At 45.5% G+C, this 20,679-nt stretch overlaps 1 protein-coding gene across 1 annotated transcript in view; it reads left to right on the forward strand.

The window, feature by feature from the left end:
• The window catches only part of HDAC4 (histone deacetylase 4), a 208,914-nt gene that overhangs the window by 177,704 nt on the left and 10,531 nt on the right, over positions 1–20,679 (forward strand). The window contains exons 17-22 of the mRNA XM_080632056.1: positions 2,048–2,094; positions 8,010–8,117; positions 8,615–8,670; positions 9,417–9,504; positions 10,646–10,765; positions 12,529–12,626. Coding sequence (XP_080488182.1) covers positions 2,048–2,094; positions 8,010–8,117; positions 8,615–8,670; positions 9,417–9,504; positions 10,646–10,765; positions 12,529–12,626 — 517 coding nt within the window. The remainder of the gene's footprint in view (positions 1–2,047; positions 2,095–8,009; positions 8,118–8,614; positions 8,671–9,416; positions 9,505–10,645; positions 10,766–12,528; positions 12,627–20,679) is intronic.

Here is a 20,679-nt window from a genome sequence, read left to right on the forward strand (position 1 = left end):
AAACCAGTTTGTTAACTTGATGACTTCCACAGTGCTGGAGCAAGGGGAACAGCCAGTGATGTGCTGGGGAAACCTCCCTAAGGAAAAGAGGTGAGCAAGCCTGGAAGCAGCCCTTTCTTCAGCCTGTTGAGAGTTTAAAGGGCTCTTAAATGTACAAACCAGCTTTCCAGGGTTCTTTTAAATACATTAGAGGTTAAATGTATGGCAGGTTTGAAGTCTGAGACCAAAGCTTTGTGTGAGGCTCACATATGCAAATAGAAGTTTGTTAGACCTGAGTGCCTTGACGTATGTACCACTCTGATGACTGACTCCATGTAAACTCTTTGCCTTTGAGATGTCTGTGAGGAAAAAAAAGGCATGAGAAACCTCAGCCTAAAAGGAAGAGCTTGTAAAGCTGGGGGATGAAAACAGGGGATGTTTCTTCTTAAGCTTCTGCAAACGCAAAGGCAGATGTCTCTTTATCTGGCAGTTTTGTAGGAGAAAGCAGGAAGGGGGTAGATAGGTCAGGGGCTTCAGAATTGTAAGCAGGCTTCCTTGTGGCTCTGCTGATTCCTTTGACTGCTGCACTTGTCCTGTAGCTCCCTACTTCTGAGTCTTACTCCTTTCTCAAAGACAAAAGTCTATAGAAGAGACTTTCAACAGAAGCCCAGCTCTGATGTTGAAGTTACTTTCCCCACATGGGCCCTGAGCATCACAAAGATCTGCCTTGCTGTGGTTTATTGCCTGGGTTTGAACATGGTGGCCTTCCAGGCAGGTTGCACAGCTCTACCCTTGGAAGTGTTGTTAAAGCCTTTGGAAGTCTTGAGGATGGAAAATAGGAATCCATCTCTCATTTGGCAGTGTAAAGCTTTGGAACCTGTTGAACAAGTTTAAACTTGGGCAAATAAGGCTGCTTTTAATTTGGAGAGAGCAATCAGAAATTGTTTTCAAGAAGATAAATATCAAAGTAATGGCTGGATTAGCAGTGAAGGATGTGACAGGAGGTCCGAGGCAGGATGATCTAAGAACTTTCATGTGGATCTAATCAGAGAGTGAATCTTGCTGTGCACTCAGATTAATAATACAGATGCATCCACTCTGCTGTCAGTCACAGGGGGTAACGTATGTGTCTGCAACGCGTTTGACACCAGCGTGGTCCTCAGCAACGTCTGTCTGCTGTCATGTCTAATTCATGCTCTACAAAGCTGGTACTTAGCATTTAAGGGAATTCATTCTTTCAGCATAGACACGACCAGGACAAGAACCTGGTTTGGTGAGAGAAAAATCCAATTCAACCAATTTATTTCATCGTTAACTTTAAATAGGTCTCAAGTCAATGAACCCCGGGCAGTGTATTCCACATCTTTTACAGTGTCTGCACGCACAGATTTCCTTCTCTCTCTTTGCCTGGGGTGCGTAGGCAAGCGCACAAGTTGTACACATAGGTGGGTGATGGATGTGAGACAGCGTGTGCTTGTTTCAGTGTCCGGTTTATAAGCCATGGAGGGTGATTTGCTCGTCTGCAAGTGATGTGAAAATTGTTGCAGACGCAAAATGAGCCCTCCAGATTTTCTCTGTTTTTCTCCCAAGTTTTAGTGTTGGTTTTACTCCTTTAGTTGGAACACGTTTCCTTTGCTTTGCCACTGGTTTATTTTCTTGTCTTCCTCTTTCCTGTGCTCCAAAGTCTCCTAGGAACAGCTGATGACAAATAATGAGGGTGGGTTTATGATTTCCTATCCTCTCTCAGTTGAAAGGGGTTAAAATGTTCATGCTGAGCAGTCGTTGGTAGCATCTCAGTCATTTATAGGCAGCATGACTGCTTGAGACGTAGGACAGCACACAAACCCTGCATAAAAAGCAGTGATTTATAGAAGGCTTTTATACTGGGAAGGCTTTTAAACAAGCCCAAGTGTGTACATTGTGTGTGGATGCATTGCAGTGGGTTGGCTGTGTGCTTCCTGAGAGCTGTGTTTGGAAAGATTGCAGCATTGCCATCAAATTGGGGCAAAATGTGGTGAACTTTGACTTCTTGACTTAGAGGGTCCCTTTTTTGGCTGTTTTCCTACAGGTTCCCTAACATCGATGTTTGTCAGGCTTCCTTGCGGTGGTGTCGGGGTGAGTACTCTCTTTAATGTGTAAGCAACGTCCTGTTTGTTCTCCCCAGTCCCATTGGTACCAAAACTCCTTGCTTTGCATTCCAGCCAGTGGGTAATTGCAACCAGATGTCACCCATAAACAGGGTCTGCCTGGGGTGCGGGGTTGCAGTGACAGCCCTCACGTGCCTTTCTTCAAAAGCAGCGTGAAGATGTTGGAGCTATTTTGGAGCACTGAAGTGTGTGTGACATTCATAGGCATGTTTTGTCTCTGGCTTTTAGGAGGAGAAACCTCATTTCCCAGGCAGTCATGTTTGATGGCTTAGAGGTTACTAGATTTGAAGGCAACCCTTACATCCAAAAATGCTTTCGGCACAGAACGCAGGATGTGCTTTTTATGCTGCTCGTGCCGTGTAGGTGTTTCATCTTCAGTATTTGTACTTCAGAGCTGCCTGCCTCCTCTTGCGGGTGGAAAACATATTAAGCAAATGGTGATATTGAAGGACAGTATTGGGGAAGTGCCTGTAAATAACAAGTTGCTGCGTTTGGGTCTGGGCTACATTACTGTCCTTGAATGTAATGTCTCGCAGGTTATGCAGCACAAGGGAATTGCAGGCTTCAGTATTTGGCATCTTCCTCCAGGACAATCACATGTGGATTCGGAAGGAGGTGACTAAAATATCCCTCCATTCGTCACAGCAAAGCTGAACATCAGTTTTGATGTGTCGAGAATCTGTCTAATAAAGCAACTTTCTCTTGTTGTTTATTCCCATGAGGCTGAAAACCCCCGATGCCATGCAAATACCTTATGTCAAAGGTTTATGTTGTTGGTCTTTGAAGCCTGAAAGCTTGAAAGTTTCCCTTTCAAGTCAGACTTTCTGCTCTAAAGTTTCTGTGCAGGGTGACAGTGGAGAAAATCCCAGAGAGCAGGAAGGGGAAAGAATGAGAAGAGACAATAAAAGGCATTGTGTTTGAAACCTCGCAGTGGTGGTTCTCAGGCATAATTGCAGCTCGTGAGTTGAATTTGGAGGTCTGGATTCTGTTATGGAAATGAAACAAAATTGTTTTCTTCCTGAGTCTTTGCAAAATCGCTGCTTTGAAAATTATCCCGTCAAAAAAGGAGGGGGAATAGAAAAGAAAAGCCCCGAACAAGAATAATCGGCATTTATTCCTACCACCACGCGGGGAGAGGTTTCGTTCTGTATTGTAAATATGCGGCAGCCTCCTAATTCATGGCAAATTTTTGGCTGGAGTTTCAAAGGGTTGCGTTTACTCTGCCCTGCAGTCAGGCATGCCATTCAAAGCAGAAATTATCATTTGCAAATGAAGGCTGAAGGGTAACAAGTCGAGACAGTGCCTGAGCCTAGCGCGGGCCCACAAGTCTTGCATGAAATCCCAAATCAAGGCAGGAAACATCATGGTGCTGGTATTACCAATGTGCTCCTAAGGAAGATAAGAGTTTGCAGTTCACTTGCTGATTAAATATTCAATATTCACTATTAAATAAGCCATTTAGAATCATAGAATCATAGAATAGTTAGGGTTGGAAAGGACCTTAAGATCATGAAGTTCCAACCCCCGTACCATGGGCAGGGACACCTCACACTAAACCATGTCACCCAAGGCTCTGTCCAACCTGGCCTTGAACACGGCCAGGGATGGAGCATTCACAGCTTCCTTGGGCAACCCATTCCAGTGCCTCACCACCCTCACAGTAAAGAATTTCTTCTTTATATCCCATCTAAACTTCCCCTGTTTAAGTTTTAATCCGTTACCCCTTGTCCTGTCACTACAGTCCCTAATGAAGAGTCTATCCCCAGCCTTAACGGATAATTCACATGTTTTCTAGGAAAAGCTTTTTAAACCCAGTAATTTACTAATAATAATAGAATGGTTTGGGTTGGAAAGGACCTTAAAGCTCATCCAGTCCATCCCCTTGCCATGTGCAGGGACCCCTTCCACTAGAGCAGCTTGCTCCAAGCCCCTGTGTCCAACCTGGCCTTGAACACTGCCAGGGATGGGGCAGCCACAGCTTCTCTGGGCACCCTTTGCCAGCACCTCAGCACCCTCACAGGGAAGAGCTTCTGCCTTATCTCCAACCTGAACTTCCCCTGTTTCAGTCTGAACCCATCACCCCTTGTCCTGTCACTGCAGTCCCTGATGAAGAGTCCCTCTCCAGCATCCAGTTTAGAGTAAATTGCTTCATCACACAACACCTTTCAGTCTCTCTCTTTAGAAATGAAGTCACAGTGCCTTGAAATCTATGAGAAAAAGGGTAAATTTGTTCCCTGGTGCTTGGAAACTCTTGTCAGTTCTTTCTCCTCACTGATTTGCTTAATACAAGTGAAGCCTTGACATTGCTGTAGCTGACACTGCCAAACCTCCTCCCATCTGCATGCTTCTGATCATAGCAAGAAGGGAATAAAGCACAGAAGCACTTGTATCAACAGATGTGAGCTCTGATTTAAGCAACAGTAATTTATTCCTACTGTTCTTCAGCAGCACCTGCAAGTGCACTACTTGGGACATTACCTTCACTTCTCTGCAGCACGCTCTCTTCCCTTAATGTATGGCTTACGTGCACCATTACCTAATCCAGGATAATTAGAAGAAGATTTTTGGGCAAGGAGTTCAAGCTTTGAAAAGCAGATTTGCATCCAACTTCTTGAAAACACTCGAAGACTCGATGTTATGGTAGCTGATAACTTAGTTTTCTTTGGTGTGAATATTTTCTTCTTCCATGGAATGGAAATGAGAAGAAACTAATGAGCAAGTCTTAAAAGAACAAAATAGGAGCGCAGTTGTTTAATCAGTGCTGAAGAGCAGGAGGAGATGTGGTTAGGTAAAGACAACTCACTGGCCACACAGATAATGTGTGCTGCTGTTGCCTCAGCATGATGATAAGGAGTAATGAGGGAAGAGCACAACTCCTTTGCTTCTCTTAGCTTCAGACACTGCAAAGCAGCACTACAGCTTGTCTCTACCTGTCACTAGGCTTAATTTCTTATCTGCGTAGCTCTTCAGCTGAAGAAATAATGGAACCTTTTATAAGACACTCATTTCACTTTGAAGGAGCTGCACATGAGTGTATAGAAGGGTATACAGTGGGAGTAGGAACTTCATCATGTATATTAATGAAGACTTCCAGTTTATAAGGAAGGACAAAGTCTTTAGGTTTTCACCTTGAAGCATCTTAGGCATTGCTCATAGGAGAGAGCCTGTGTCAAGCTGTTGACCCTTGCTATTCTGCATTCCCTCATCATTTGCTAATAATGGTACATGCTGTGAATGTTAAGAGCCTCCAGCAGGTCCCAGGCACTGAATTCCCTCTCCCCACCTTTAAAGGAGCCTTCTCCTATGGGCTTATCAAACAGAAACAGCAGCTTCTGTATTAGAATGAGCATTATTACTCTCAAGAAGAGGAGTGTGCTGACTGGGACAGCTGCTCCTCATCCAGCAGCAGCAGATGTGGAAGACACAGTATCTCTGGCGCAGTTGTATCCTCCAGCTCAGGAATAAAAAGAGGAATATACTCTGTTGGATCCACACAAGGCAAGAAATATGCTTCCGCTTTCTGTAAAGTCCTTCCAGATGGTAAGGCTTGATGTGCTGTCCCAGCAACAACTCCTGTGATGGCAGCTACATCAAAGAGCTCATAGGCGGGGAAAGCCAAATAGCGTCTCGCCTGTAATGAACTTCAGAGTGCAGGAATAATGGAGGGGTCAACAGCAGCCTGTGCACCAAACAGCAGCAGCTTCAGAGCTGGAGAGCAGTCCAGCTCAGGGCCACATTAATAACATTTTCCACCATGGCAGAGCCTGAACCCCCCCTGCTGTGGAGCGCTGATGGCTTCAGTGGGACTGTTCAAACACTTACAGCCTCACAGATGATGAAGTGCTGCCTTGGAGGAGGGCCCAGTGGTCTCCAGACATCCATTCCAGGGGAGGTGGCTGGGTGTTAAATCCTTATCTTGGAGATGCTTGCATGCGGGATGGGGCAGTGGAGAGCTTGCGGGTAGCAGTGGACAGCTCTGCACTGGGAGCTGAGTGTCGGGGCATGGCAGAGCCCTTGACTTTGGCTTCTGGATCACAGGTGGAGTGCTTTTATCCAAGTACTTCATTTCTTTCTGGCCCTTCAAACCTACCTTGTGTTGCCCTCCATCAAACCAGGTTTGGTGCCTGGTTTCTGCAGGCATCAAAGGGCCTGAACGTAGCAGTGCTTGTCTCAGGCACTGGGTGACTTCTGCATGCTTTATAAAGGGGAAGGCTGGCACAAAGTGATGTCTGAGGAGATCCAAGGGTCTGTTGGTCTCCTATGTAAAGCCACGCTTTGGATGTGAATTGTGATGTTCTGTTTCCATTCCTCTGGTGCCTCACAGTGAATGAGGATAGCCCTCTGCAATTCTGCATCCATGGAAGGGGCCTGATACTTGCTGTAGCCAGGCAGAAGCTACTGGTGTCCTGCAGCATTTTCTTTCAAGACCAGGATGAGTTAGATACGCTTAAAGATGGGCTAGATACATTCAAAGGTGGGCTAGATACTCTCAAAGGTGGGTTAAATAGTCTCAAGGATGGGGTAGATACTCTGAGACCACAGGTAGTCACAGTAGGGCTTTTCCACCAGTGCAGTGGCTTTCCTCAGTCTGAGACAACACATGTATTGGCAGCATTACTGCACAGAGATGGCTTTCTGGTGTCCTTCAAATGCTTTCTTGGTTTACTGTGACTTCGAAAGCATCCTCAGGGCAGTTGCTGCCAGAAGCCATCCCTGATAACAGACCTGGGACTATTTCCACTGGCTTTAGCACAGCCGTGAAGGAGGTGGGGCCAGTCTCCTATGGGGCATCTCCAATGAGTAGACTGGATGCTAGACAAAACAATCTTTCTTTCCTTCTCTGTTGGCATTGTTTCCATAAATAAGCTCAACACAGAGTCATAGGTGAGAAATAGCTGGTGATCCTTTGCATTGAGGCACGTTACATGAGTCTGATGACATGGGTACAGCGAGGAGATCCAGAGCTTCAGCCTGGAAACACCCCACCAGGAGCCCTCCTTCCCCCTCTGCTCTCTGCAGAGTCACAGCTGAGTGGCAGTAAAAGAAAGAACAGACATTTCATCACGTATCTGCAGACTTACCTTGTTGGGATGAATGGGGTAAAAGCTTCTCCCTTTGTGCTGAAATTAGGACATGATCTCATAGAATAACAACCTGGGGATGTCTGCAGAATGCCTTGCCTTGCCTCTGGCCTGGTTCACATGTTTTTTGGGGGGGAAACCATAGAGGATGGTGGTCCTATCAAGTATGGAGCATGGAAGTAAATGTCTGTAGTCGGCAGCTCGATGGTGCAGGTCTGTTGTTAGCTTTGGTGAGACAGGGTTGAGAGGACGGCTCCCCGGGGAAGCTGCTGGCAGCATAACCTTATCGTGGCAGTCCGGGGCAGGCATCTTTTAAACATCCACTATTAAACACCCTTCTTTATTGTGTGTGTTTTATTTTATAGAATCATTGAATGACTTTGTAAACCTTTTTATTTCATCCGGGTTCAGTTTCCTTCAGCAATTCAAAGAGAAATACTTATGCCGTGGTGTTGGTAGGAGTTCCTGGTTGGAGACACCTGTAACTTTGTAGTGCTGGAGATGCTGAATTTGCTCCTCTGTTACAGCATTGACCCTTTAGCATTGCAGAGCTGTTGGAAATGATCATCTCTTGAGTGCCATTTGGTTGGATGGACACACAGTAGTGGTGATGTTACACTCATCAGTGGGGTCCAGCCCTGGTACTGCCTAGACCAGTCCTGCAACCTAATGCATTTAAATGTAATGTGTTTAATGCATTGATGCATTCGGTACAGAAGAAGAACTTCTTTATAAACTGTGGGTCTCTGTTTCCTGGCTGTCCTTGTTGCTCCTAAACGTGTTTCCTGTGTCTCTCCCTTAGGTTGACAGTGACACCATTTGGAATGAAGTTCACTCGTCTGGTGCCGCTCGCCTGGCCGTGGGCTGTGTCATTGAGCTCGTTTCCAAAGTAGCCACAGGAGAACTGAAGGTTGGTATGAAAGTAACACTTGGCTTTGATATAGGCTCTGTACAGGACTCTGCTCAGGGCTGTGATATGCAGGAGGTCCAGTTAGCTTCATTTTAACGGCACCATCTGGCTTTAGTCATAAAAATCCTTGAGGATATCAGCAAGTGAACAACAGGCTCCTGGAGAATGTTCTTATGCACTGATTAAGAGTAAGAAAGAAACCAGAGCAGCAAAAGAAATCACTATTCCGGCGTTCTCTAAGGGTCTTGTTGCCTTCAGCCAGCCCCTTTGCTGTTTCAGTGACCTCATGAAGACTTTCTCTTTCCCTTGAATGAAAGGAAATGCTGCACCAACCAGTTTCTGTACCATTCATGTGGATGTTTTTCCCCCTTCCAAAACGAGGGAGAGTGAGAAAACCATCAAGAACAACTACATAGTTCCAAAGCAGAACTAATGCTTCCGTTCTTGCTGCTCTAAACCTTCCTTTCTGTCTCTTCTTCCTTACGTTTCATGTGCAGAATGGATTTGCTGTTGTTCGGCCTCCGGGTCACCACGCAGAAGAGAGCACACCCATGTAAGTATGCATATGTGCTTCAGTGTTTGTCTGTTGTGGGAGCTGCAGCTGGAAATTAGGGAGTTGGTTAGGTTTTCATTACAAAACGTCTTGCTTATTGGCATGTAAGACACTTTTATAGTCAAAGCTCCGAGTAACTCTGGAAGAGGGCAAGATCCTGCTTACTGGTGTCGGGTGGATATTTTTGAGCCAGAATCAGCACTAGAGTCATGCTTTGAAAAAGAGCTGATGCTTTTATTTGCTTTAACCTTGTGAATTGTTTTATATTCTGTGTTGATGGCTTGTCCGATGTGAAGAAAACAAGGGTACCCAACTAACAGTGGTAATAGCAAATATAACTGTGTCCTGTGGTCATAACACTGAGTTAGAAGAGTGTCAGAGTAGGAAGGCTTCACATAGCAAAAGCTCAAGTTGACCATCTTGCGTATGTTTACTATAGCAGGGCTTTTGCCATCAGGCTGTTCTCAAATCAAAGTCCTGTGTATAAATCGTGTTGGCTTTGTGTGTCCGGCTTAACATGTGATGAAGTTTCATGTCTTGGGTGCTTCAGCACTCTTTGTTGGGAGATAAGTGCTTGATGTTGCGTTCTTCTCAACCCAGCATTGAGCACTTCTATCTTCCAGGGAGGAAAGAAGAGTTAAGAGCAGAAGAAATCTCTTCCAAATGTGTTACATCAAGATGATAGATGCACTGGGACCAAGGATATGTAGAATTAACACCTCTCCTTTCCCTCTCATCACCTCCAGGGGATTCTGCTATTTTAACTCCGTGGCAATCGCAGCCAAGCTGCTCCAGCAAAGACTGAACGTTAGCAAAATCCTCATAGTGGACTGGGTGAGTAAATGCCTGTTTCTACCCTCCAGGAGAGCAGGTGGATATTGTTCTAGGGTTTTTATCCTGCAAGGGCAGCCCTGGCTTTGTCAGACAGGGAAAAACAAACGTTGCCTATGGTCTGCAAGCCAAAATTTGGGGTTTTTTCAAGTTTGTGGCTTTTTTTCATCGAAGTGTTTTAATAAAAGCAAAATTCCATAGTTTTGAAAATAAAATTGTAATTAATAAGTAGTTGCTTACCAAAACAAGCCCATAACGCAGTCTCTAGGATGGGTAACAGCAAAGCATGCTGCATTATGGTTATTTATTCATGAAGGTTTTGACCTGAGCTGTTACGATCCATCCCTGCTTTCTCTTCAAGATGTGAGGACCAGTTACTGAGAGGTACAGGCTGTCTGGCATGACTTGACATGGATCTGGATGGTCTCAGTGTCCTGCCTCTAGGCCAGGCAGTCAAAAGTGATCTCTGCATTGGTACGAGATGTGTTTATATGGTTGCGAAGGCATTTGAGTTGCTGGGTATCAGCCATGAGTTTTTATGTATTGCCCATGGGCTAGACCCACAAGTTGAAATGAATGCCTTTGGCTTTTTGACTTACTGGGTGGACATCCTTTTCCTCACTTCCCACCAGCTGGTCTTCATGTCAAGAAGGGGCATTTTGAAGACCTGTCTTGTTACAGACCACATTTCTGTGCCAAGTAGAAATGCAGTAGGTTTGTATTGTTTAACCTTGTTGGGTCCAACACAAGTCTGCTGGGCACTTGTATCAGTGGTCGCCCCACAGACCCATTAAAGATGCACACTTGGGGTAACTCATGAAGCATCTTTCCACCCCCCAAGATTGGTATGAATCCAGTTCTCTCCAGCCAAGTAAATTGAGCCTATCCTCAGTTTTGATGCACATTTAAGATTGTGTTTACCCCAATTTATCCCATGTGTTAAACAAGGAGTGTAACCTGAAGCCAGCTGTGCAAAGCAGGTTACTCTCATTTCCAATCGGCTGCTTCAGCTGTAAGAGAGAAGCACAGATAATGAAGCACAGCAGCAAAGAAAACCCCTCTGAATCCAAAGTTTGATGGCTTTAATCTGCATTTTGATTAAGGTACTAACCTCCCTCATATAATACAATCTCTGTCCCTGAAGGATGTTCACCACGGGAACGGTACTCAGCAAGCTTTCTACAATGATCCTAATGTTCTTTATATCTCACTACATCGCTATGATGATGGGAACTTCTTTCCAGGCAGTGGTGCTCCTGACGAGGTAAGAGCATGGCTTGGCATAGCATCCATCTGTGTCTAATAGGACTGGCTATGGGCTGTGATTCAGGTGCCTCCCAGCATCTTCGGGAGGCTCTGCCAGGCTCCTGCCACCACTCCCATGCTCATGCTTGTTAGTGCCCCTTTGGGAATGTATCTCTTGGGTGTGTGTGTTTGGTGCCTTCTTGTCCAAGCCCTAACAGCCATGGATGGTGGGATTTGAGCACTGGTCACTTGGGCTACTGGGACAATTCCATCAGTTCCTGGTGGTATTCTCGGAGCCTGCAGCAGAAGGGCTGGAAAGTGAAGTTGGGAGGCCTTTTTCCTTGAACTCTGGATGAATGCTCCTACATCCATCACATCCTTCCTTTCCCTCTAGGTTAGCAGGAGATACTGTCCTTCCAGAGTGATTTGATCAGAGAGAAATGATATGAAATACTTAGTTTTGGATACTCTGAGGCACACCAGGTTACATCTGAAAACTCCTAGAGTTCTGGTCCTGTCAGTTCTATGTTTTCCAATTCAGCAAACATCCATGTTTCCATTTTGATTCCTAAAGAAACTCAAGCGTAACATGATGATCTTAAAAGTCTTTTCCAACCTAGTTGATTCTATGATACTGCTTCGTTCCCTTGTCTGGGGGCTGCTGTTGTAGTGAATAAACAGCAGTCCTTTGCAGCAGGCTTAATTTCTGCTTCAGGATGTGCAAAAGACCTACATTTGTCTGACCTTTTAATGCTCTCATAATCTGTCTTACCAAAGACCTACTGTCATAAAAGAAACACAAGGCTATACCATCCATTCCGGATTTAACCATGTACAGTATTTTTAATGTGTCATTCCAGACCAAATGAAGCCAAGACTACAAACCAAATTCAGTAAAGCAGCAGATGGCTGAATAAGCCACTGCAGATGGGTGAATCCCCTATGGTTTTTGTACCAGTGGTGTTTGGACCAATCCATGGGAGAACGTGCGCTAGCAGCCCTGCAGCTTTATCTAGCCTGAATCAATACCTGCATGTTGTAGAACACCTTAGTTTTTGGGTTTCAGTTTAAGTTCTGTTTTCATACGCAGAGATGTGAAAACCAACCCCACAGAACACAAGCAGGGTGTGTAGGAGCTCAGAGCCCCGTGCTCAGGCTGCTGCGAGGTCCCCGCTTGATGAAGGGACTGATTACAAGCTTCGGGGTTTCGATGTGGATGGGGAAAGCATGGCCCTGCTTCTTGGCAAACAGATTCCCAGAAACCCCTCGTTTATGTGCTCCGTTTTTGCCTTTCTCAGGTATTTTCAGTCAGTGCAGACAGGGATCTCTGCAGGACAGGCAAGGATGGGTGTGTGCGGACATTCCCCACCCCGATGGCCCTCCAGCAGTGAGGATCTCTGTCAGTCATATATTTCCCCAGTAGAGGGGGAGCTCACTCTGATTAAAACTGGGTCTTCTCCCCCCATTGCAACTGCAGTGAAAGGCAGAATATGCTTCTGCATGAAGCTCAAAAAGGTATTGCATGCAGCACACTCTCCTGCAGACAAGGAAGAGGAGGCAGTGATGATGAAGTGGGGTTTGGGTGAGCAGCTCAACAGCTCCTATGAAGACCAAAGCATGGAGGAGCTTTATTTTCACTCATGTTTTGGGGGACCAGGTTGCTTTAGAGGGAAAAATCAACCTCCCTGCTACCAAGCTATTGAACCAAAACCCATATTCAACTGGTAGAATATTAAGACAGCTTCCGTATTTGTAATTCAGAGTGCAATCTCCCTTTTTCAGGTTGGCACAGGAGCAGGAGTTGGTTTCAATGTTAACATGGCCTTTACTGGTGGCCTCGATCCACCGATGGGAGACACAGAATACTTAACTGCTTTCAGGTAATATTGAAGTTTTCCTCTTAGAAACTTATTGTTTTACCTAAAGTGGGTTTCTTTTTCCGTGTACAGTCCTCCTTAATCTTGAGTTGCTCTCTTGCTAAGTTTAGAAATAGGAGATTTATATCCAGTTGCAGTTCCTTTTGGAGTACCAGCATAAAAATAAAGCTGAATTAAGTAAATAGGCTATTTCTGGCCATAAGTGTGGCTGTGGCATTAAGGGACTGACATACTTGCTGCTCAGCACTGACTAATGTAGGAATGTAAAATGTCAACTGGCATGAATAAGCTCTTCTGATTTTAGCTCAGAAGCTTTTTACCTCTTTGGGGTGTTTCTGTGGGTAAACCCAGCTGATGGAGAGGAGAGTCCAGAACAAGTGGACTGTTCTGCCATCATCAGGGACTGTAGCGACAGGACAAGGGGTGATGGGTTCAAACCTAGACAGGGAAGTTCAGGCTGGATATTAGGCAGAAGCTCTTCCCTGTGAGGGTGCTGAGGCGCTGGCACAGGGTGCCCAGAGAAGCTGTGGCTGCCCCATCCCTGGCAGTGTTCAAGGCCAGGTTGGATCTGTGCTTTTCTTACTGGGTTCTGGTTTCTCCTCAGAAGCAGCATGTTGTGTGTTATGAATAAAAATACAATCATCTCTTAACTCTTAAGTGTTACTCATCACTCACTGTCAGAGTGTGAATGAAGGTAAGCAAAGCTGTGGAGCTGAATTCATGTGTTGCTGGGATATCCTCATTGATGAGCAGTCATAGTAAAGCCAGATATAAACCACTGTGCTGGGTTGTACAAGTATATCCAAGCGTGCTCAAAAAAACCCTGACATCATTTGATTCTCCAAATGGAGATGGGGATGAAGCCACTTGTTGATGTCCTCCTCATCCTCTTGTTCTGCTCACAGAAGCATGTGATACCTGAGGATCGCAGGGAGGTATCTGCAGGGAGTCCTTTGATCTGATCCTTACTTTCTTCCTCATAGCAGCATCATTAGAAGAGATGCACGAAGCAGAACACACATTAGCTGATCTGTGGTCATGGACACCCAGGTTGTGGTCTCTCTGAGCAGTGTCACTGTGGGAGTTGTTGGTTGAACATATATCTTGCTGCTCTGAGTAGCTAATGGGCGAAATACCCCAATGGGGCAATGTACATCTCTGGCCTTCCAGGGCCGTGATGCATTTGCCAGAGCTTCAGAGAATGGGAAAAGGAAGATATTAAAACTAACAATGGAAGCAGCATAATACCAAGGTGAAATGAAGGTGGATCTGTGGGTAGAGGGGGACTTGTAAGTAATGCAGTAGTGAATAGAGGCCGCTATGAGACCACACTTTCCTTTCCAATACTCTTTCCAGGAGAACAAATCCAGTTCTCTGACCTGCTGGATATAGAGGCTTTCTTTTTCTTAGGCTGTCCAGTTCTACCCCCCAACCGCTGTGCTGTGGGTTCATCCTCTCCAACTGGCCTGTCTTTTAACAGCTATGGGTTGAAGTGGTTTTCAGTCCTCAAACCAGATTTAGTACACTTTTGGCAACCACCCTGCATGCGTTCACAGAGACACGCACTTGCCAAAACATGGGGTGTGAATGAAATCTGGCCTTCATGGAAGAGCATTAAAAATCTGGGAGCATTATTTTCTGTCCTTCCTTGTGTACGTGTTTATATTCCATTATAGAGAGCAAAAAGCGCTTTTACTCTTCAGCCTGCCATTAAAAAGCCTTCAAAGAACGTGTGCAGTTTAAAATCACATCTAGTCAAATAAGTGTCATTTGTCTCGCTGTTTTATTCCTGTTACAGGAAAGCAGTGCTTTCCTCCAAAGTGGAAGCCTGTTTATCCCAGCAGTCAACAAGACTGATCTCTTCATTAGAAAGAGACCAGTTAGAAGTATGTTGACAGAGTGACATACTCGCTATTAAACATTAATTGAGTCTCAGGGCTGCTGGAAAATTGCTCCGTCTGCACAGTAAGACCTTTGCCAACCATTCCTTAACAGGCACTGGTGTCTTTTTGCCCAGAGACTGCAGCTATTTGGGGAGCATATTTTGGAGCTAGTTACAGCCTTTATTTAAGGGGGGGGGGGGAAGCTGGGAAGCTAAGGGATGTTGTGACTCATCCTCTTAGGTAGCACTTCCCGTAGTCTGCCCCATGTGCACACCTTCAGTCAAGGAGTTAAATTGGATGGGTTTTTTCATCTTATGCCAAAGTCTGGTCGTGATAATACATTATCAAGTGACCTTTTCAAATCTTAACCAGCTTCTTTGAAAAACATTCGTGCCCCCCCCTCATCCCCCCCGAATCTTTCTATTGATTTTAATGTAAAATAATGCTTTGAAGTTTGCAATTTATAGTCCCCTGAGAGTTAGAAAGTGAAGGGAATGGGTCATATATCCTCTTTTTTTCCTCCTCCTTTTCTTGTGTTAGCCCCTTGAGACAATGCATGCCTTCAAGGCAGCACCTTGTTATTCCACCCCATCGAATGCCACATTGCATTTGCTGGGGATCAAACCTAAGATGAAGAAAAGATAAGAAAATTGGCCATAATGAACTCCAGAAGCTGCAGGCATTTTCACCATGAACTTGGAAACTCACAGCGGAGAACCGAGCTTTAATTCAAACCAGTCCAAATGCCAAACTGTGAGGCTTTGAAGTCTGCAGAGGAATCAGTGGAAATCCTTTGAGCTAAGCAAAGATACTGATAGACTTTTCTTCAGCCTTAACTCTTGACGTGCTTGTCTGCTTTTAGGGAAGAAATCCCTCTTTCTATGTAAAAACAAAGCAGAAGAAAAACCAAGCAACATGCTTTTCGTTTTGGGGTTGTATTTCAAGATGAGCTGGTGCATGGGTTTGATAAAAGCATGTGCTCACATGAACTAATAATTGTCCTCAGCAATAAGTCTTCTGATGTGTGAATAAATAACCCCAATGAATGCTATCATCCCCACACTGGAACCCTTTTACAGTGGTGTTTTACTCTGTCTGAAGAACAGAGGGTAACTTGCATCGAGGATTCTTGCTACTGAAAACTACTCTACAGGTACAAGCTTCCCCATGCTTGCAGTTCAACATTGAGTTGTTCAGGACAGCCTGACCTCTTCATATTTACTAAGCCCACTAAGCCATTTCAAAAGTGAGAACAAGAGTTAACACGGAGCAGAGAACAGCCTCACCATGCGCTTTGTCGCTTATTGTCTTCATAACCGAGGGCTGAAATCACCGGCTGCCCTGTCTCAAGGTTGGGGTGATATCATGATTACTGTATTTTGGGGGGGGGGGGATAGGGATATAGGGTGGAGTCACCCTGGTCACTAATAAGAAGTGCAGAAGGGATGTGGGGAGTTTGCTTGGCGCTCCTCCATCCGCATCGTAGCTCTCGGGCTCTGCCTGCCCGAGGCAGCGTGACATTCTAATGTAGCTGACCGTTGGCTGGGCAAAGGTCCCGCGGCTGAACTCAGCGCTGAGGTATGTGGGCAATACAGACTTCACAGATTAGGCAGAAACGTGTTAAACTCTAATGTGAGAAATGCAGGGTATATGGTTTTGAAAGCCCTGAACTCATCAGCGAGTGTTCAGCGCTGTTATGCAGTAGTTATAGAAACAAACAGTTGTAAAACCCAGTGTGTTCATGGGGGTTTTCTTTCTTCTTTTTACCAGGGTCTCTTGTTCCCTCACTTGTTATGCAAGCAGAAAGCAGGTTTGCTCTAGAAAGCCTCAGGAAGGCTTCAAAAGCAGAGTGTGCAAGCCCAGCTAAGAGACCTGCAGTAAAACCACGAGGACTGCAGCTAGTTCCTTATTACGCTTATAACCCAACAACTGCTTGGTGAAATCCAATGGTATTATTTTGTTGACAGGAGTTTTACTCTGAATTTACTATAAGCAGGTTTTTCCTGCTGATTCCAGCAGTTGTGTTGTCTCGTAGAGACTTTTTTCCCCTACCCTGAGGTCTCCTCCGCAATTATAATCCCATATACAGCTTGATTCCATGGTAGTTTTATTTCAAACACCTCAACCAGAAGCAAAAGCCCGGACTATGTTTGAAAGGTCCCTCCTCCTGCCTTTAAGCATGCAATGAATTCAGGAGCCAGTTTGGAGGGGGGATTTTCCCTTCAATCCATAAACCATTTCAGGAGTGAGTAAGAGGGAGGAGGGAAAGATGATGTTTTGCCTGAAATGGTTGTTTCTGTCTTTCACATTTCATGCTCTTCTGATGCTGATTTTGTCCTCAGACTCCTGATCCCTTTTGACATAGTAAATGGCCGTGGCAATGGCTGCTTAGAGAAACAAAGACGGAGGCTTAGGGCTGTAGGATTAGATGTAGGAGCAACAGATAATGTGTTGTTAGATACAGATGTAGATGATACAGATATAGATATGGCCAACAGTAGGGAAAAGGTCTCTGGAAACAAAGTGTTCAGCCTTCTAAATCTCACCAATTTCCTCGCTGCAATTGAGCAGTTAAAAGCAAGAAGAAATCCTCTGTAGGATTGTTTAATCTGCCTGTCATGTATTAGGCATTTAATTGGTGAATTGGCTAATAGCAGCCTAAAATTACCCAGTCTTCTGGAAAACACATCAAAAATCGTTGTTTGGATTCTTTTTCTCTCTCCCAAATGATTGCAGAACACAAGGGGTAGTTTTTGCTCTCTGCAGCCATTGGGTTAATGCCGAGCTGTTCGCCTTAGCTGTAATCAGAATGAAATGAAAGGATTTAGTTTATTTAAGGAAGCAAAACAACCCTTTTACATTAGGATGTAAATTTTAACATTTAGGAAATATAAACCTGTGTGTCTTAAAAAATTCTGTGTGGCTTGAATGAATATTGAGTGTTCCAAACCCTTTCATTCCTCAGTGAATAACTACAGCCACCTCAGCCATTCATTAGAAGAGGCAGACAATATCACTCACCTCCTTGATAGTCATTGATAGGCAAAGTGAGGGACTGCTGAGAAGCATAAGGGCTCTGGCCCTCCTGGGTCAGGTTTTATGTCCAGGGATAGAGGTGCTTTACGTACCTGGAGAGCACCAAATAGAGTTGGGACTGCAGGTTCTGAGTACTGGGATTAGGAGAAAGTCAAAAGCAAGAGAGTTTGGGTAGGAGACGTTGGGTGAAGGAAAGGGTTCAAGTCTGGTTTTGAGAGTGGTTGGGTTTGAATGGGTTTGTGATGGTCAAGGTACCAAAAGCATCATTAACTTCTTTATTCTGATATCTTATGATCTTGTACTTCTCTCAACACACATGGTTCCTGCGTAGGTTCTGTCTGGGATGGGCATCCTGCAGCACCCATCCATGGGCACAAACTGTCTGTCTGTCCTCCTGGCTCCTCTTGGATGGGGAAGCATAGGGACCTGTGACCCATGTTTCCTAAATATCTGAAGGACCTGTTAAAACCTACTGTATCTGTACAGATCACCACTAATAATTGCTCAGAGTTGAGGGTACTTGCTGCAGTAACCACTTGCAGCTAGAAGGTTACCCCATCCGACACTGTAGGAAACTCTGGACATCTCTAAACAGCTTCTTTCACCTGATGTGATATATCCATGGATTCACTTTTAGGCCAGAAAAGGCAGCAGTTGCTGGTCAGAGTTTATACAGCCTTGATTCACGGTGAAATCTCAGTGCTGGCTGTGTGTTGGCTGTGCCACTAGAGGGTATCTTTGAACCGCTGTCACCACGCAGGGACCTTCAGCCGAGCATCACCAGTACCACTGCACTGCTAGCAGGCTGTCCCTGTTCATTCATGCTTGGCTATCAGCAGATGAGCTGATAAGAACTTGTGAGACCCCCCCTGCAGCCCTGATCCAGCTCTGGGGCAGCAGCACAAGAGGGACGTGGAGCTGCTGGAGCGAGGCCAGAGGAGGCCACGGAGATGCTGCGGGGACTGGAGCAGCTCTGCTCTGGAGCCAGGCTGAGAGAGTTGGGCTGGGTCAGCCTGGAGAAGAGAAGGCTCCTGAAGGGGAGACCTGAGAGCAGCTCCAGTGCCTAAAGGGGCTGCAGGAAACCTGGAGAGGGGCTTTGGACAAGGGCCTGTAGGGACAGGCCAAGGGGAATGGCTTTAACCTGCCAGAGGGGAGACTGAGATGAGCTCTTAGGCAGAAGCTCTTCCCTGTGAGGGTGCTGAGGCGCTGGCCCAGGGTGCCCAGAGAAGCTGTGGCTGCCCCATCCCTGGCAGTGCTCAAGGCCAGGTTGGACACAGGGGCTTGGAGCAAGCTGCTCCAGTGGAAGGGGTCCCTGCCCATGGCAGGGGTTGGAGCTGGAGGAGCTTTAAGGTCCCTTCCAACACAAACCAGGCTGGGATTCCATGAGCTGTCCTGCAGCCCAGAAATGGTTACTGATTTGGGCTTGTGGACAGACCATGCCCACAGCTCAGGGGTGCAGGTTTGGGCTTGCTCTGCAACCAACATAGAGTGATCCCACACATCACTTGAAGTCCTGGCAGCTCCTGTGGCAGTGTAATTTCAAGGGGTGGGGAGGAAATCTGGTTCCTTTAGCAGTTTTTCTTCGATTAGAATTCAGGAGCTCAGCAGTACTTCAAAGCTTGGGGGGGGGAGATAGAACTCTCCCATGTGCACTTGCTTCAAAACTGCTGCTTTAGTCCTTTGTGAAGGAGGCGGTTTCTCCTTGAAATGTCTGTGGGTTGCACTCAACAGATTTTTGTCGACTCTAAGGAAAAGAATTCAAACTCTTCCAGCTTTTATAAGAATTGACAGCAAATAAGGTTCTTCTTGCCTAGGTCTTTGTGCCTGTGTGAAGATTGCCCGGGGCTCTTGGGTTACTGCGGCAATCGGTTGGCAAAACATAAAGCTCAAGACGTGCTTCTTTTGGGTTACGTGATGCCTGAGTGCCTTGACCAGACCATGCAATGTGTCGTGTCCTTGCTTTCCTGCTCAGTGGTGGCAGTGGAAACTGCTTGATGGGTTTGACCGACTCTAGAAGAAGCTTATTGAGTTGTAGATGTTAATACTCCATTTAAAAGTAAACCCTGGGCATCAGCTCAGATCAGTGCTGGGGCTAATATAAGTTGCTGACACCAGCAGATGTCTTGTGGCTGTTTAGCATCGTTCTAGCAAGATATGAGAATTTTTATGGGTGTCTTGATAGCACTTGAGCAATCTCAGCACTAAACAGACCTTTTTGAGCTCGTTCTTAGGGTTTTGGTGTGTCACGTAACAACTATACTCAATAAAAGTGAATGCAAAGATTCATGCTTTGGTATATTAATAACTCCATATATTAGAAAGTTAGCCTTGCCAGCAGCTCTTCCTAGGCTGGGGAAGTAGGGAAAAGTCTTCAGTACCAGCAAGGGATGGTACTGGGCCAGTTGCCTTAAGGGATACATTCAAGATTCATTTCTAATGGAAAAACCCCATCATTTGGAAAACACCACTCTGTATGAAGGGCCTTGAGGTGGAGGTTTACAACCATCTGTTCACCTCCTTGCTTTTCCACCACTTCCTACTGTTACCAGTGCCCAATGGAAGCCTTCGAAACAACTTTCAAGCCCTTGTGTGTAGGTCCCCCAAAGTGAAGACGAGAAGGAGTTCATCCAACAGGCTTTGTTGGTCAGAACACAGTGTGGATGTCTCCATCTTGTTCATTACCAAGCTCCCTTCCTTTGACTTCTTTAATTGCTGTAGTTTCAGTTCTGCTATGTCTGTGCTGGAGCTGTTAGATGAAGAAGCAGCTACTTGTTCCCCTGCTCAGATTTCCACTTACGTGATGTCTTGGCTTGAGAAGTGGGGTGTTTGCAACCTTGTGTTGGTTTTGAACAGAAATTGAGAAGATTGAAGAGAGAAACCACAAGGGAAAGGCCTTTTGCTGAGAAACAACAGGCACAGACCTCTTGTTTCATTTAAATACCAGCCTTAACAGCCGATGGTTTATGGATGCTAAGCAATTCAGGCCATTTTTTGCAGTGAACAAAATGTCAGAGGATGAGGAACCGGAGTTTACAGAGGTGTATTTGGGTAGAGTATTTGCCTGTGAAAGCTTTTTGCCCTGTGTGACATCCCCAGCCTTTCATTATGGTCAATGAAAACTGCAGCAAGGGAAAAAT

The sequence above is a fragment of the Psittacula echo genome (assembly GCF_963264785.1).
Source record: "Psittacula echo genome assembly, chromosome: 20".
NCBI classification, from domain to species: Eukaryota; Metazoa; Chordata; class Aves; order Psittaciformes; family Psittacidae; genus Psittacula; species Psittacula echo.